General features: G+C 37.9%; 1 protein-coding gene across 1 annotated transcript in view; it reads right to left on the reverse strand.

Moving 5' to 3' along the window:
* LOC122789841 overlaps window positions 1-16,479 on the reverse strand; it is a 151,744-nt gene that overhangs the window by 105,798 nt on the left and 29,467 nt on the right. Inside the window, exons 3-4 of the mRNA XM_044057277.1 lie at window positions 16,074-16,160; window positions 15,914-15,975 (exon numbers count right to left, since the gene is read on the reverse strand). Of these exons, the coding sequence (XP_043913212.1) occupies window positions 15,914-15,975; window positions 16,074-16,160 (149 nt within the window). The remainder of the gene's footprint in view (window positions 1-15,913; window positions 15,976-16,073; window positions 16,161-16,479) is intronic.

Here is a 16,479-nt window from a genome sequence, read left to right on the forward strand (position 1 = left end):
TCATACTGACTAGTTGTGCTCAATGTTTTATTAAGTTTCTAATGGGATGATTTAAGAGGGCAGTTACATCTGGGTGGGCTGTGTGTGAATTTTCTATATGCAATATGTGAAGTTATTTTTTTCTACAGTGAAGTGAATGGGACATCAAGGGCTAGATTCCAAAAGAGTTACTCTCAGGGTACGTGACCTGCTCCTTTTTAAGCCTGCCCCAGTTCCAAAATATTTGCTTTCAGTGTAAGTGACTTACTTCAGCGTAAGGTCTATCTATAAACATACTCGATTAAGTCACTTATACTGAGAGCAGATCTTTTGGAATCTGGCCCCAAGTTAGTGTTTCCTTTATTTTATTTTACTTTGCTCATTAAGTATAATTTTAAATAGTTTTTTGAGAGAACAGTTTTAGCTTGACTGGGGTATTTTTTCTACATATGAGAGTCTGTGATTTGTATGTGCAGGGAGTGATATTTTAGTTTAGTTTTTATCAAGTAACATAAATGTAATGGAGGTCACAATGAACAATCATGTCTTGTTTAAATGACATGCAATCATTCAAACCCAAAACTTCTAAAACCTTTGGAGGTCACTGGTCAAAATAACAACACACCCAAGGTTGCACAACACACAAAACATTTTGTATGGGTGCAAGTCCTTTTGGACTGCCAACCTGGGGGCAAGCTTCCATATCCTCAGTACTATAAATATATCAACTTCAAGAGTGTTCAACCTCAGAGAAGAGGGGGAAAGTCTAGAAAACACAATGCTGATCCTCCTCCTTTTCTCTGAGTGCAGACATATTAAAGAAGACTGGCAGACTGTTAGGTTCGGTGTCATGAACATCGATGAAATATCCAGTTACAGATGAGTTCTTGTGGGAGGTTTACTTCACTTTTTGTAGCCTTATAGGCAACAATATGATTCTGTTATTAAATGCTCAACTTTTCTGTCCTTTATCTCCCTATTTATTCTCCCTGCTATGAATAAACAACAATACAGCATTTAAAATACTTTAAATAGACTATTTCTCTCCACTAGAACAGTACCTCACTATACTGTGTTGGTTTCACTTTCAAAAAACCTTTATCCCTCCCTGGAAAAGCTTGCTACAGTCGCCAATTCATTGATGTCATCAAGGCCAATGAATACAGGTAATTTTCTGGCCATTTCCTTCCCCAAACTGACATCACTATGACTGTCCTAAAAACCCACCCATACTGTGATGTCACAGCTCCCTGGTCCTTCCACTACCCATACAGAAAGTAAAGGCTAGAACAAGGAAACAGTACATGAGTCAAGTCTCCTGCTGTGAGCTGTCAATCACGGCAGGTAACAGCTCAAATTACACTTAGCACTTTGACAGCTAGGGAAGTTAGGTGTGAAGGGGGATGGGAGATGAGTCAAAGTAGTTCAATTCAGTCTTCATAAAAAACTGCAATTTAGCCATTCTAAAAAGAAGCAGCAGCAAAAAGCACTTTGAAAGTCTGTTCTGTGGCATTTGCACTGTTTATGTCATTGAATGGCATGAAATGTTACTTAAAATTAACTGACTGAAAGATAGCAGTGTATGCATGTAAAATCAATGCAGTGACAGGAGCTTTAGGAGAAACGAGGCCTGCATGATGTAATTTTTTTACATATAAGCACTGTATTGTGGGATACCTAGAGGCAGACTAAATAATCATAATTATTTCAAGGTGCCAGACCTCATATAGTCAGACTCAGAAATTATATATAAAATATTTAAAAACCTGTAAATAGACCCAGAGTGGTGGTAAAATATAGGAAACACCAAACCATGATGAAATAAACATGTTTTTTTAGTCTGTCGGCTTGGTTCTCCTTTATGATGCACTATGTAGTTAGATAAACTGCTGCTGATTCTCTAAAAGTATCCATAAACATCTGAAGGGTACATCAAGTATAGATAAATAAATAAATATTTTTTATTTATCATTTGTTGACCGAGAAAGTCCGGCTAGGACATAGCCTATTTTCAGTGGAGGCCCTGTGAGAAATGCTCTAGACACATGTGTTTGGATTATGGGAGGAAACCAGCGTACCCAGAAGAAACCCATGCAAACACAGAGAGAACATGCAAACTCCACACAGAAAGCATCCCAGCTGAGAATCAAACCGGAGAACCTCTTGCTGTGAGGCAACAACGTTAACTGCTGCACCACTGCGCCCGACATGAAAATCCTAAACATACTTCTGTATGATTGTGTTTTTGTGTGTATGTGTATTTAATGATTTGTTTTGAGATGGCATGGTTACAACATATAGTCGGGTGTGTACATAATGATGCATGATGTATACAAAACTTCATGGCAAAGTAAGCAGTACAAGGCTTAATTTGAGACACCTCTTAAGATAATGTTAAAAGCAAGGAGTATAACCTAATATGGCTGAGACATTTGTCTCTATTGAAAAATAAATTGTGTCAACAGGATTATAAACTCTTGGAGAAACTTGGTCAGAAGCTTTGACCAGAAGTTCTCTTAGAGTGCCAGTAACATCCCTGTGGATATACTTAAAGGGGTACTTGGAATTTGCCTATGGAATACCAGGGTCCCAATTGCAGATAAACTTATACTCAGGAAGACCTGGTTGTAGAAGAACCGTGCCAGTCTGAATCATGCTGTGGAACAAAAAATGGGAACTCTAAGTCTTTTTTTTTTCAGAGAGAGAGACTTTTTTTTAAAAGAGAACTCGGCTTTCTTTTCATTTCAGATTACTTCTATATTGGACACCACACCTGCATTTTTTCTAAAGAACAGTGAACAGTCTCCAGTGTTTGTTACATACTTCTCTCACTCCTCCCAAACTTTGGCAATCTCAGCCTAACTACTTGAAAGACCTCACTAACTACTCTAACTTCAGGCCACAACTAAAAGCTTATCTCACCAAAGCATGTGTAAATACTTCACTTCTGGTTATAACACTTAACTTTCTCACAGTCATACTGTAGTTCCATAAAGTATATCAGCAGATATTGTGGTCATGCTTCTCTCCTAACAGCTTCAAGCTATTTATATATACAGCAAATAGTTTGTGAAGATTATGTCACATTATCAACTGCATACTGATTAACAGCTCATCTTTGTGTTTTTTCTCATGAATTTTTATTGCTTGACTTTGCTGATACATTTGTACGACCAGCCTAGGTATGAAATTGGTCCAAATGAGATCAGTGTCCTACCCTCTAAATAAAATTGAAAAAAATAATATAGATATACACACACAAATATATATACATATATATATATATATATATATATATATATATATATACATATATTTGTGTGTGTGTGTGTGTGCGTCAGCATTAGATAAATACAAAGATAGATAGCTTGTGTAATACTGTAGCAGTTAGATGTGTATTACATGAGCTACTGTGTACTGTATGTTTAGGATTTTTATGTCAAGTACCAAAGCCGTACGGTATGAACTACATTCCTTAATATTACAGTAGAAGTGAGTGTGTGGTGTGTGTGTGTGTGTGTGTGTGTGTGTATATATATATATATATATATATATATATATATATATATATATATATATGTGTGTATATATATATATATATATATATATATATATAAAGAACTCATACATTTTGTCAATGTTTAGTTTCATCGACTGGTGAAAAAACCAGCTCAGCTGATCAAAAGACAGCTCTACCAGCATTTAAGTGGGATTGTGGTAAATATAGTGTGATCTCAGAGTTGGTATATATTATTAGCAAAGAGTGTGATATTTTTATTTTGTTGTGTAGCCAGTCATTTGGGTTTCAAACACTTAGGTGTTAGGTGGTACGAGGTTCGATTTTGTGACATGCTGATGCACTGTCACAAATCCATATTCTTTTTAATTAAGGTAGACTGAGTGGATTTGGTGTGTTTTAAATGTTTTTTTTTTCCTTGATGCACTTTGTGCCCCCCACACCCCCCAACTATATATTATAACTCCGAGATCGCACTACAGCGAGGAAAGGGATGTAGTTCCCGTACCGCACTGTAGCACGATCCCTGTGCATAATCGAACGTTATATTTCTGAATGCACAGTACATTCACAAATATAACGTTCAATTTTGTAGCTGGCAGATATATGAATTATTCAGACATCTGTAGTTCGAATAGTTCATAGGTGTGCAATGCTACACCAATATATTGATAGTAAACCTATATATATATATATATATATATATATATATATATATATATATATATATATATATATATATATATATATATATAGCCATGTCCCACTCGGGATATAGTGGGAAACTTTAGACCCCCCCCCCCAAAAAAAAAATTGGATTTAAATGTATTACCCAACAAATGATTTTTAAGCAAAAAAATTAGCTTAATGATGTCCCAACTATTTGTATGCATTCATGGTATTCAGCCAAATGATAAAAAAGCAACTAATGCAGAACTTTATAGACATAACTGCTTATAACAATCATTCTAGGCATCTCTCCAGCAGAGTACATGGATCTAACAGAGTATATAGATCTACACATGAAGATTTAACTGCCATCCTTGGAGTCTCTGTAGCCAGAGTACATTGAAAGTATGCAATCCTATCAACCATGGATAGAGCTAAAATATTGTTCCTGGTTCATTTTAATTTCATAAAACAAAAGGGATCTTAATATCCTGCACCAGTGACATACAAGTATAGAGCTCTGTCCAAGGCCCTGATGGCTTGAGTTTAAAAAGCACAGGCAGGGAGCATAGATATGCCCATTCAGAGTGGGAGAACTGGACACATCAGATTCACTTGATCTCCTCACTGGTCCCAAACATGGGTTGTAGTTATTACCTGGGTGGCCAGTTGGGTTTGACAAGGCTGGTAGATGAGGAGACCCCCAAGGAATATCTGAAGGTCAGTTGTGGGCAGGCAAAAATGAGCAAAAGAAAAAGACTTGATACCTTCTCTTTCTCTGAGAAGAGCATTTTTCAGTTTGTCTTCTCATTTCTGTAAGGATGAGAATGGATATGCCACCTGCACTGCACTGCAAAGTTTATTACTCTCTCATGGATGATACTGATGCAGTTCTGGCTCATGCAGTTGTAGATAAGAATCGGTCGGTACCAACTGTACAGTCTCGCCTTTAGTCTGGCTGCCAATGGCATGCAGCAAGGACAATCTCTTCTCATAGGGGCTTGTTTCACATTTCTCTCACTGTAAATCATTCTAGACTTTGTAAAGTCACACCTCATTTTGCTTCAGCCCAAGACTTTCATGGTCCATTCCAAAGATGCCAGAATTTGTTAAATTATCTTCTCTTACACCAAAGAGATAATCCAAGAGATGCTATTGGCAGTCCATGCTATTCGAGCTACACCCTCTTTACTGGATAAAATATGGCTCAGAGCTTTAGGTTAGTTACCAGTTTCAGCTGTAAGCATACCACAGGACAGATATTACAAACAGATCTTGCAATCTACAGTTTAAGCAGAAGAAGGATCCCTTGAAAGTTCTGATCAGGGTTTCACATGTTTTCAACTAACATCTGATCTGTAGGACCATCACTTCCAATTTTTTAGAGAACAGACCATTTCTTTCACCACCACCCTCAGTAAGGATAACCACAGATGTTTCAACCAGGGATGGCAACACAAAAAAAAGAAACCATGTCAATATCATGAGTTGCATCATCATCATCATTCAATCACACAGTATAATTGTAGTCCATCTGGTGTGTCACAAAGCAATGGGGAGAGTCTCAATCTTACATACTGTGCAGTTGTGATATTTTTGGAATAGGCCTCCAAGAATGATTCCTTTTTGGAATTTTGAGATTCTTTGGAACATAACAGCAAAGTGCAAAACTCAGTCTTACACTGAAAAGCATTTTTTACAGGGACACAGTCTCTGCTCTCTCATGTACAGGAGTGCATACACACACACACACACACACACACACACACACACACACACACACACACACACACACACACACACACACACACACACACACACACACACTGATGTGAGAGTCTGCACCCCCACATCTCCATTACTTATATACACTATGAGATCACAGTACCTCAGAGAAGAGAGGATGCTTTGAGATACAGCAATGTTGGAGTTAGTGTATATATTTCCCTGATATCACACTTATATTGTTATCATTCTGAGGCACACATAGTTTGTGAAAATGCAGTAGGAACCTTTCAAGAATATTTTTTCTGTCTATCTGTCTGTCTTCTACATCTACAGGTAACCAATGTTCTGGTCAGATGGTTCATTTGGGATATCCTGATGCCTGAAGAGGGTGGCCTTGAGGCCCACAATAGCCAAAATTATTTTCTTAAACTAAGAGCAGACAGTCTCTGCTATCTTCACCTCCTTATCATCACCAAATATAGCAAATTTTTTCCTGCTTTCATCTCCCTATGGCAGGCTCAGGACACTTTGGTGTAGCACTGCAACAAGGGTCATCTCTTTGCATTCCATCTTTTCCTCCAACAATGATGGTCATCGTCAAACTCAAATGGTCTAGGACTAGAGTCATACTGTTGGCTACTTTCATGTCCACACAAATTTGGTTCTCCACTCTCCAGATGTTTCTCATGGCCAACCTTTTAGCTTCCCCTTCTTTTTTTTTTTTAAGACTTTTATTAAATAATTATTAAAATGAACAAATATTTCCATGAAATTATAACATTTTTTCTTTATCCTTCCTATCTCTTTAACTCTCCTCATACACTTTTATACCATCCCTCCTCAGCAAATTATTTTACTTGCTCTCCCTACTCCTTTCTCTACCCCTCCTTCAAATCATGCCCCCCTGTGTCCCTTATCCATCCAACTCCCCAACCTCCTTCTCTTCGTTCTAATTCCCCTGTATCATGCTACCTCTTACACCCATATAGCCCTCCCTTTGCTTCCCCCTACCCAAATTATCCACAAATATCAACCACAATCTTCCCAACTCACTCACTTCCACAACATATCCTCCTCCCTTATACATCACAACCCACTGCACCTTCTTCATGTTAAGCTATTCACTACCCCTATAAAAACTCCCTCTCTTAAATTACTACTAACCTCTGATAAATACCTTTGATGCAAACACTTCAGGCCAAAGGTTATTACCTGCAATTTCCTTGCCTTATCAGGAGACATTCATCCAAACCCTGGCCCCTGCCACCACACAAAATTCACTAACCCTCCACCCCCTCCTTCACCCACTATAGACAATTCCTCCTCCCCTTCTCCTCCCCCTTCCCCCCTTAATACCCTTAAGATCTTCACTATCAATGCCCAATGCCTTAACAACAAATCTCACCTCATCCATGCTTGGATCAATCACCACCAACCTGACATCTTAGCCTTATCCGAAACCTGGCTAAAACCCCATATTTCTGACTCAGAAATCCTACCTCCTGGCTACCAAATCCTCAGAAGCGACCGTATAAATAAAAAAGGTGGAGGCTCCACTCTAATTTACTCCAACCTTCTCTCCCTTATCCCTCTTCAAATCCTTACCCCTCAATTCAAAAATTCTGAAATCACAACAAGCCTTCCCGTTTGAATAAACATAAAACTATCTGCATTATTTCCGTATACATCTCACCCGGCAACAATATCTCCACCCTTGAAGATATCCTACACTGGGCCTAAAACAAAATAAAATATGAAAGCTTTATTCTAGGCGATGTCAATATTGACTGGAATAAAATCAACACTCCTTCCCCTCTTCTATCCATTAACCTTTACAACTTCACTCAAGTGATCCATTCAACTACTCGACCAAACAAAAAACAGCCTCCTGGTTCCATTATTGATTGTACACTAGTCTCCCACCCTAACAAAATTACTCTCTCTGGCACAATCCCCGACACTTTCAGTGACCATCTCCCTGCCTTCATCCATATATCTACTAGCACCATCCAACACCACCATGTCTTTATTCAGACCCATAACCTTAGCAACTTCAACCCCTCTACTTTCTCTAACATCCTAAAACAAATGAACTGGCAAATCCTAAACACTCTCCCTCTCGACAACGCTGTAGAACATTTTAACTCTGTCTTCCTAAATACTCTTAACTCTCTAGCCCCCCTAAGAAACAAATGAATCAAAAGCAACTCTGCTCCCTGGCTCACCAAAGAAACTAAACATATTATGCACCACAGAGACAAATCCTGGAAGCTTTACCAGGAAAAACAAACTGTCCACTGCCCTCCTCCAATATACCCAACTCCGCAACCAAGTAAAAAAACTTATTACCAAAGACAAAAAAAAACTTCTATAACAAATTTCAGCCCAACAACAACAAGAACCCTAAATCATTATGGAATTCAGTTAACTCCCTTCTCCATCCAGGATCTAGAAATAACCCCTGCCCTGATCCTAGCTTAGCTGACAGCGAACTGAGCACCCATTTCAATACCTTCTTCACTGAATCGATAGCCAAACTAACTAAAACATTCCCTACTACAAAACCCTCCCAACTCCCTCCACACAGCACCCATCTCCCCAAATAACAATTCCCCCAATTTCCATCTCAAGCCAGTATCTACCTTCCTAATAAAAAAGCTTTTATCTAAACTAAAGCCTTAGTCTAATGCCCCAGACAACATACCCTCCGCCTTCCTCAAATATGCAGCTGATGGTGTTGCTCTCCCAATCAGTATCCTGATCAATAGATCCTTAAATGAATCTTATGTGCCCAAACTCTGGCATTCAGCCTACATTCTTCCTCTTCATAAAGGAGGCAAAGACACCTCTATCTCCAACTTCCGCCCCATTGCCCTCCTATCTCCATTATCTAAAATCCTAGAAAAATGTGTTCACCAACAACTTTTGCCATATCTAATTCAGAATGACCTCCTTACTCCCACCCAGCACGGATTCCGCCCTAGCCACAGTACTATAACTGCCCTTCTATCCTTCCTAGAAACTGTCAATCTTGCTTGAGACTCTGGACTCATAGTATCCGCAGTTCTGCTAGATCTCTCAAAAGCCTTCGACACCATTTCCCATTCCCACCTTCTCCTCCATCTCACAAACCTTAATCTCTCCTCCAACACTCTTTCCTGGTTCTCCAACTACCTTTCAGACAGATCACAAGCTGTCAAATGGAAGAACTCCTCCTCTTCCTTCCTGCCAACCCCAACTGGTGTTCCTAAGGGATCCATCCTCGGACCCATGCTTTTCAACATCTTCATAAATAACCTTCATGCTTACATCCCTGACACTACAGTCATCCAATACGCTGATGACTCTACTTTGGTCTGTGCCGCCCCCAACGTTCCTGAACTTCTGTATAAAACTCAAATAGCTTTTTCCACTACTGAGAGTTGGATGCACCAAAATCACCTCTACCTCAACTCTAATAAATCTAAAATCCTAATATTCCTCCCCTCCAAAGTCCCCTCCTTTGACAAAAACACTTTCAAGATACTAAGCAAATCTTCCAATTCAATAGAAGTAGTCCCCTCTGCAAAACTCCTAGGCATCATCATAGATGAACACCTCAAATTTGATCTTCATATACTTCAAAATATAAAGAAAACCCACCAAAAGTTAGGCATGTTATATAGGAACAATCCATTTCTCTCCAACTCCTGTAGGCATACCCTGGCAATAAGCTACCTCCTACCTTCTCTTCTATACGGAGCTCCTATCCTAACCAATCTGTCCTCATCTATCACCTCTAATCTTGAAGCTTGCTATAATAAGATCTCCAAATTTGCCACCAAATCCAAAGCCTCAACTCACCACTGCCTCTGCCTTCAATCCCTGAACTGGTTAGAACTCCCTAACCACCTAGACTATCTCCAACTAACCTACGCTCATAAACTAATATTCTCCCCTGATAAATGCCCAGCCTTAAAGAATATTCTCCCTCCCTACATCCCAAACAGATCTTTGAGATCTGAACACCAAAACCTAATCTCCATTCACAAACCCAAACGTCCCTCTGGCCAACTCCTACTTTCCTTCTCCCTAGGTAAAAAATGGAACTCTCTCCCTCCCTCATTTAGGACTCTTCCTAATCTAGAAGCCTTCAAAAACCAACTCTTCCTACACCTATCTTCCAAATGGAAATGCTTATGCTTTCACCCTACATAAACTTTCCCACTAAGCTTTACTTACTCCTGCTCTACTAGACTCGCATGCTTAATCCCTCTTCTCCAAAGAATCTGTAATAACAGATATCAAATAAACTCCTAGATTGTATTTAAAAAAATATATATATGATTAATATTACACTTGCAATTTTCTCTTCTTTGAGTGTATAATCTACATGTTTGTAACCTTTCTTTTTGCTATTATATTTTGTACTTAATCTCTAACATTTTGTAACCTTTTGTATTTGTGACCTATTTTTTTGTATTGCACATGGAGCTTTTCTCCCCGGGCCTCCACCAAAAATGGGCACATCTTGGCCCAGTGGATTTCCCCCGGTAATCAAACTGAAAATAAATAAATAAATAAATAAAAAACAAGAAAATAAAAAAAAACAAACCTTCTAATATATAAATCAATGTAACTAAACTATGTACAAAGACGTTCATCATGCAAAAAAAAATTCTTAATGTAGCTGTAGGATTAATAAAAATCATCTGTTTATATAAATTAATAAACTATTTTTCTAGAAGTTCATAGATGATATTCCATGAATTATATAATGTAGTATTCCTAGATGATCTAGATTTAATAGTTAACATTTCCAAATTACACGTTTCAAGGAGTATATTTTTAAATTCCAAAAATGTAGATGCTGTACTAGATTTCCAATTCTTAGTGATTGTTTTTCTAGCTATAGATAGTATAGACCAAACCAAAGGGTACTTATTCTCTTTTACACAATAAGGAACAGGAGTATTAAATAAAACAAGTGATTTAGATATAAAGAAATTATCAGTAAAAATTGTTTGCAACAAATTATTGATATCATCCCAAAATTTTCTTAAATATATGCAATTATAAAACATATGAGACCAGTCAGCATTCAATTCAATATTACATCTCCAACATGTTATATTATTTTTAGAAAATATACTTATATTATGAGGAGTGATAAATGATCTATTTAAAAATCTCCATGTGAATAATTTCCATTTTAAAGAAGAAGTAGTCATACTTGCCGATTGTAAAATATTCAATTTGTCTTTCTTAGAAGGGGGATTATTATTAATTAAAGAAAAATATTTCCAATAATTATCTGAATGTGTATCTAAATCACATTTAATTGCCCTATAAATGTTTGATAACTTATTAGCAGGATATTTATGCAAAACTGATAAAAATCATATATTGTATTAGTTTGGGAATTATTTTCTTAATTATAGGAGACATAGAATCCAATTTATTTAATACATATTGTCTAGCTTCTTGAAGCTCTAACCATAAACAAGAATCATGTTTATACTCTTCCAAGAGTAAACTATTGGATTTTATCTCATTATTTATCATCATTTGATGCCAAAATGTTAAATGCTTTTGCTGAAATATAGACATTTTTGTATAATCTGAGGAGAAAATAGATCTGTGTGTGTAGGCTATAGGGAAGAGTAAAAAAAGCCAATCTTTATATATATTATATTTAAATATAAAACTTTTAAATGATTTTAACAGAAAAACTATATACTTAGAGTTAAAACTCAGAGAAGAAAATTCAGAAATATAATCTTTTAACCGCCAAATAAATGGATTATTAATTATATTTAGCTTATAGGAATTGTTTATATCTTTGGTATTTTGTGACAATACCTCTATAAACTCTTTCCACTTAGTAGTCTATTCCACATCAATGAGATGAGAGATTGTATTGAATACTGATGAAATTGAATAAATTTCTAAATTTGGTAAGGCTATCCCCCCATTATTCCAATTATACATATGGTATGTTAATGCAATCCTTGGCTTATTTGGTAACCACAAAAATTTCCAAATCATTTAGTTTTCCCTTAACTACTTCCTCTTTCACTCTCATAGGAGATTCCATCTAGATCCTTAAGCCTCAAACCAATAGTAAGGCTGATCTACTTCCATTAATTGTTAGTTCAGGAGATTTTTCAGATGGGAATAATGCCAGCTGTACTGTCTTCTCAGCATTTTACAGTATAAAGAGTTTTTGGGGATAAATCTATGGTTTTCCTGTTTGAACTATAGTAAACAGTGTTGGTTTTCTTAAATCCTGTTGCAGTAGTCATGATTTGTCTTGTGGAGAACTTGGATTTGTGTCCTTTCCAATCTATATGCAAGTTAAGTCTCCAGTCCCTTCATTACCTTCAGGATTCAAAGGCCTTTCTACCAGATGACTTCCTCCTTGGATGTTTGTGCTTCTGAACTATAAAACCTTGCCACTCCCACAGTTGAAGTCACTGCCTTGATGGAGTAAAGTTTTCTCTAAGAAACAGTTTTTGCTGGACATTACTCCTGCCATAAGAACTTCTGAAGTGCAACTATTGTTGACAAGCACCCATTACATTACTCTTTTATAATGGAGTACTTTCATTATGTACTAACTATTCATTCTTGCTTTAGCTTGCTGTAGTGTTTAATTTGAACCAGTCTATGCACTTGCTAAAATTTTTCCAGCAGCATTAAAATCACTAAGTGTCTCTATCATTGTACAAATGTATTGTTATAGCTCAGTTACAATCTGGATAGAGCAAGTTATACAAAAAGATGACTGTTTGTTTCCCCTCATGAAAGGATGTAAAGCCAAGACATTCCTAACAATGCCTTTATAAGTGAATTTCAGATTGCATCATATTCTACTGTGATCAGAATGGTAAATCTTTTGAAGTTTCTTCTAATGCTTGCACCACCAGGGATGTCATTACTTTCATTGTCGTCTTCTGTAATGCTTTGCAAGATGACTTTGCTTTAATAGTTACTACTACTCTCCTTGAACCCCTTTGAAAAGCATTTCAAAGTGGGTATGGTCTCTAGGCTGCAGTTTTATTCTGAAGGTATAGGGATCAGGAAAGGGCAGCCGCGCAATAGAATGGAAGCGTTTATATCACGTTATTGAAATATGAAAATAGCGAATGCTACTTCATCGAACCTAAAATATCTAAACCACATAATATTGAACATTCAGAACAGTGAATTTTTTCCTTGGGAAAAAATTCACTATTCCGAAACACATACACACAACACAAGCACACCTAAAAACATCAATACACACACATACACTTATAATCCTACAACTAACCCTACACTAAACTATACATACACTACTATCTATCCACTTATCTTAACCCAAACCCTAACCCTAAGGTCCGTCACTATCGCACACTCACCTAACCCACGCCCTAATCCTAACTCACTTAACCCGCCCCTAAACCTAATTCACCTAACCTGTGCCCTAATCCTAACAACCACACAATCGCACACTTACATGAGCCTGACCCGTAAATCTCCACCACAGCGCTGAAAATAGCGAAGCCACAGAACCGGCCAACCAAATTCTTTCCCTAGGAAAGAATTCGGTGTTCTGCAGCTTCACTATTTTTATCGTTCGATCAAAACGGGTCAATATTAGAACATTCGAAGTTTTAAAACTTTGATGTTCTGGTATAGACCCGGATGGAACACTAATATACAAAAGTTATGTGTAGTTACCGTAACTCTGGATCTGTGAGTAGAAATGCAGCTGCAGGAAGCAACCCATCACCACAAAATTTGGAATTTGTTTCTGTGTTTAAAGATTTTCTTCATTTCATCCATAACTGGAGAGGGAGTGAGAACAGTGTGCAGCAACAACCTGCTCACCAATCCACAGAGCATCAAAGCCAGATAGAAATAGTACTTCCAGCAGCTTCTGAATGAAGGAAGCCCCACAGAAGCTGTACTGTCCCAAACACAACCTATGATGAAAGAAGAAGGGGTGTCCATTTTAGAAGATGTAAGAACAGCATTATGAAAAATGAAGTCAGGGCAAGCAGCAGGCTCAGATGAGGTCACAGCATAGATAATCAAGCTGTTGGGTGAGACTGGGGAGAATAGCTCCTGAGGGTACTCATGGCAGTATGGAGAGAACGGCATATCTCAGATGACTGGAGAAGAAGCAAACTAGTGCCAGTGCACAAGAACAAAGGAGACATCCACAACTGAGGGCAATACAGTGGTATCAAACTTCTGTCACACTACATGAAGGTCCTGGAGGGGTTAATTGATAAACAAATATGCACAGTTGCAGAACATAAGATGGAAGATGAGCAGTTCAGATCCAGATTTGGATGCAGCACAACTGACCCTATGCATGCAGTGAAAAAGATAGTTGAGAAGAAGCTAGAGATGAGGAAAGAGTCCATCTGAACATTCCTAGACTTGGAGAAAGCATATGACAAAGTCCCAAGAAAGCTGATTTGGGCAGTCCTCCGGTGATTCAGAATCCCAGAAACATTGGTAGAATTAATGCAAGCTATTTAAGGACCCAATGAATCAAGTATGAACAGTATTTGGACTCACAGAGGGGTTTCCACTGAGAGTGGGTGTGCATCAAGGTTCAGCTCTGAGCCAACTGCTGTTCATACTGGTAATGGACCACATTAGCAAATGGGTTGGAGGGTAAAGATCAACATAGCTGCAGTATGCAAAAAGCATGGCATTACAAACAGACTCTGAGAAAGAACTTCAGCAAAGAGTAGGGGAATAGAATGCAAAACTGAAGGCATATGGGATGGAAATTAATACAGATAAAACAGTTGTAATGGCAGGAAATTAAGGAAATCAGAAGAAGCCGAGAGATGAGACAGAAAGGAAAAATAGTGGACTAGGTTAACTACTTCAAGTATCTGGGAGGGTTGGCTGAGGAGAAGGGAAGTTTGAGTGAGGAGATCAAATCTAGAATCACAGGGACTGCAGCCAACTGGAATAGAGTACCAGGTATAGTATATGAAAGAAGAATGCCAAAGAAATTCAAATGCAAGGTGTACAAAACAGTTGTGTGATCAGTACTACTATATGGTATAGAAACATGGGCAGAAAAGGCAGAGCAGGTGAGGAAGCTAGAGGTGATGGAGATGAAGTGCCTGAGAAAGGTGGTAGGATGCATATTATGGGATAGATGAAATGAGGACATCAGAGTAGTAGCTCCAATTGCAGAGAAAGTCAAAGAGGAACAGATTGCAGTGGTTCTAGTACATGTGCAGAAAAGTAGAAGACAATTTAGTGAAGAATATTTGGGACAAACAGGAAGAAGGCAAGAAGAAGTGAGGACACCCAGTAAAGAGATGGATGGATTGTGTGAGACAAGACCTGCGACAGTCAGGCACAACCGCCGATGAAGATAGGAGAGTGGCATTGAATTGAGAGAGATGACAATAGTTGACAAGACACCCCAACTTCATGCAGGAAATGGGGAAAAAAGGAAGTTGATGTTGATGATGAGAACAGTGTACATTGTGGGATGGAGAAAGATGAGTTAATGCCCTGGGAATAGCCTATGTGCCAAGTGGTCATGATGCCTGAGGCATAGGCCCTGATCATTCCTGCAGCCAGAGCTCTACTCATAAACGCATCATTATAGAGAGGACCTTTAACTTTCACTTGGTTCATTCTCACTGAAACATGGCTAAAACCAGAAATCAAAGACCAAATTCTTCCAGTCAACTACAGCATCCTAACAGCAAACATAAAAACAAAAAAGGAGGTGGACTTGCCATTATCTAGCCCACTAATTTACAACACTCCTTCAACCCTCATACCGCCCACAATGCAGAATTACCTCTATCCTACTTAAAAATAAGCACCCCTAAAAGCCTCTGCAACCCCCTGGTGACAACATTACTAAGGCTGAAGATATACTTTCTTGAACATGTTCTCACATCCTTCATGAACACTCATCCTAGGTCACCTAAACATAAATTGGAATTCAAATAACAAAAGCCATAGTTCACCTGCTTTTAATCTCTTCACCTTCCCCCAAATAATTACCTCTCCACGATAAAGCAAACATTGTGACACTTATTCAACCCCTCTCTGGATTCTAACACACCCTAAAAATTTAAACAAAATGAGCATCCTACCAGGCAGACTCAGTGACCACAATTCTTCCTTTGTCATCAGATAACAAACACATTCTCTAAAAGCTCACCATTTTTATCTGGTACAAATCCTGTCCAAGTTCTGCAAAGATGCTTTTACTTCCACCTTTCAACTCACTAAATGGACTTTCCAAAAGCTTCACAACAATTGAATAAAATTTTCTTATTATACTCAATGAGCAAGCCCCATTAAAAAAAAAAAAAAAAAAAGAGTAAAAACCCATCCTGTCCCTCTGGCTTACTCTAAAAAACAGTCAGAAAATGAGGGAAAGAGATAGGTTTTGGAAATCATGGATTTCTATTAAAACATGGTCTAACAGTTGTAGTCTCTATGGTACAGAACTGGAGTCCACACAACTAGCTCCAGATCCAAAAAATAAATGGCACGTGAGCTATATATTAAACTCCAGCAAAATTTAATATATGGTTCTGTTGCTGTTTCTTTGTTGGTTTTTA

Source organism: Protopterus annectens, chromosome 15.part0 (genome assembly GCF_019279795.1).
Source record: "Protopterus annectens isolate FY-2018-M chromosome 15.part0, PAN1.0, whole genome shotgun sequence".
Classification (NCBI taxonomy): domain Eukaryota; kingdom Metazoa; phylum Chordata; order Ceratodontiformes; family Protopteridae; genus Protopterus; species Protopterus annectens.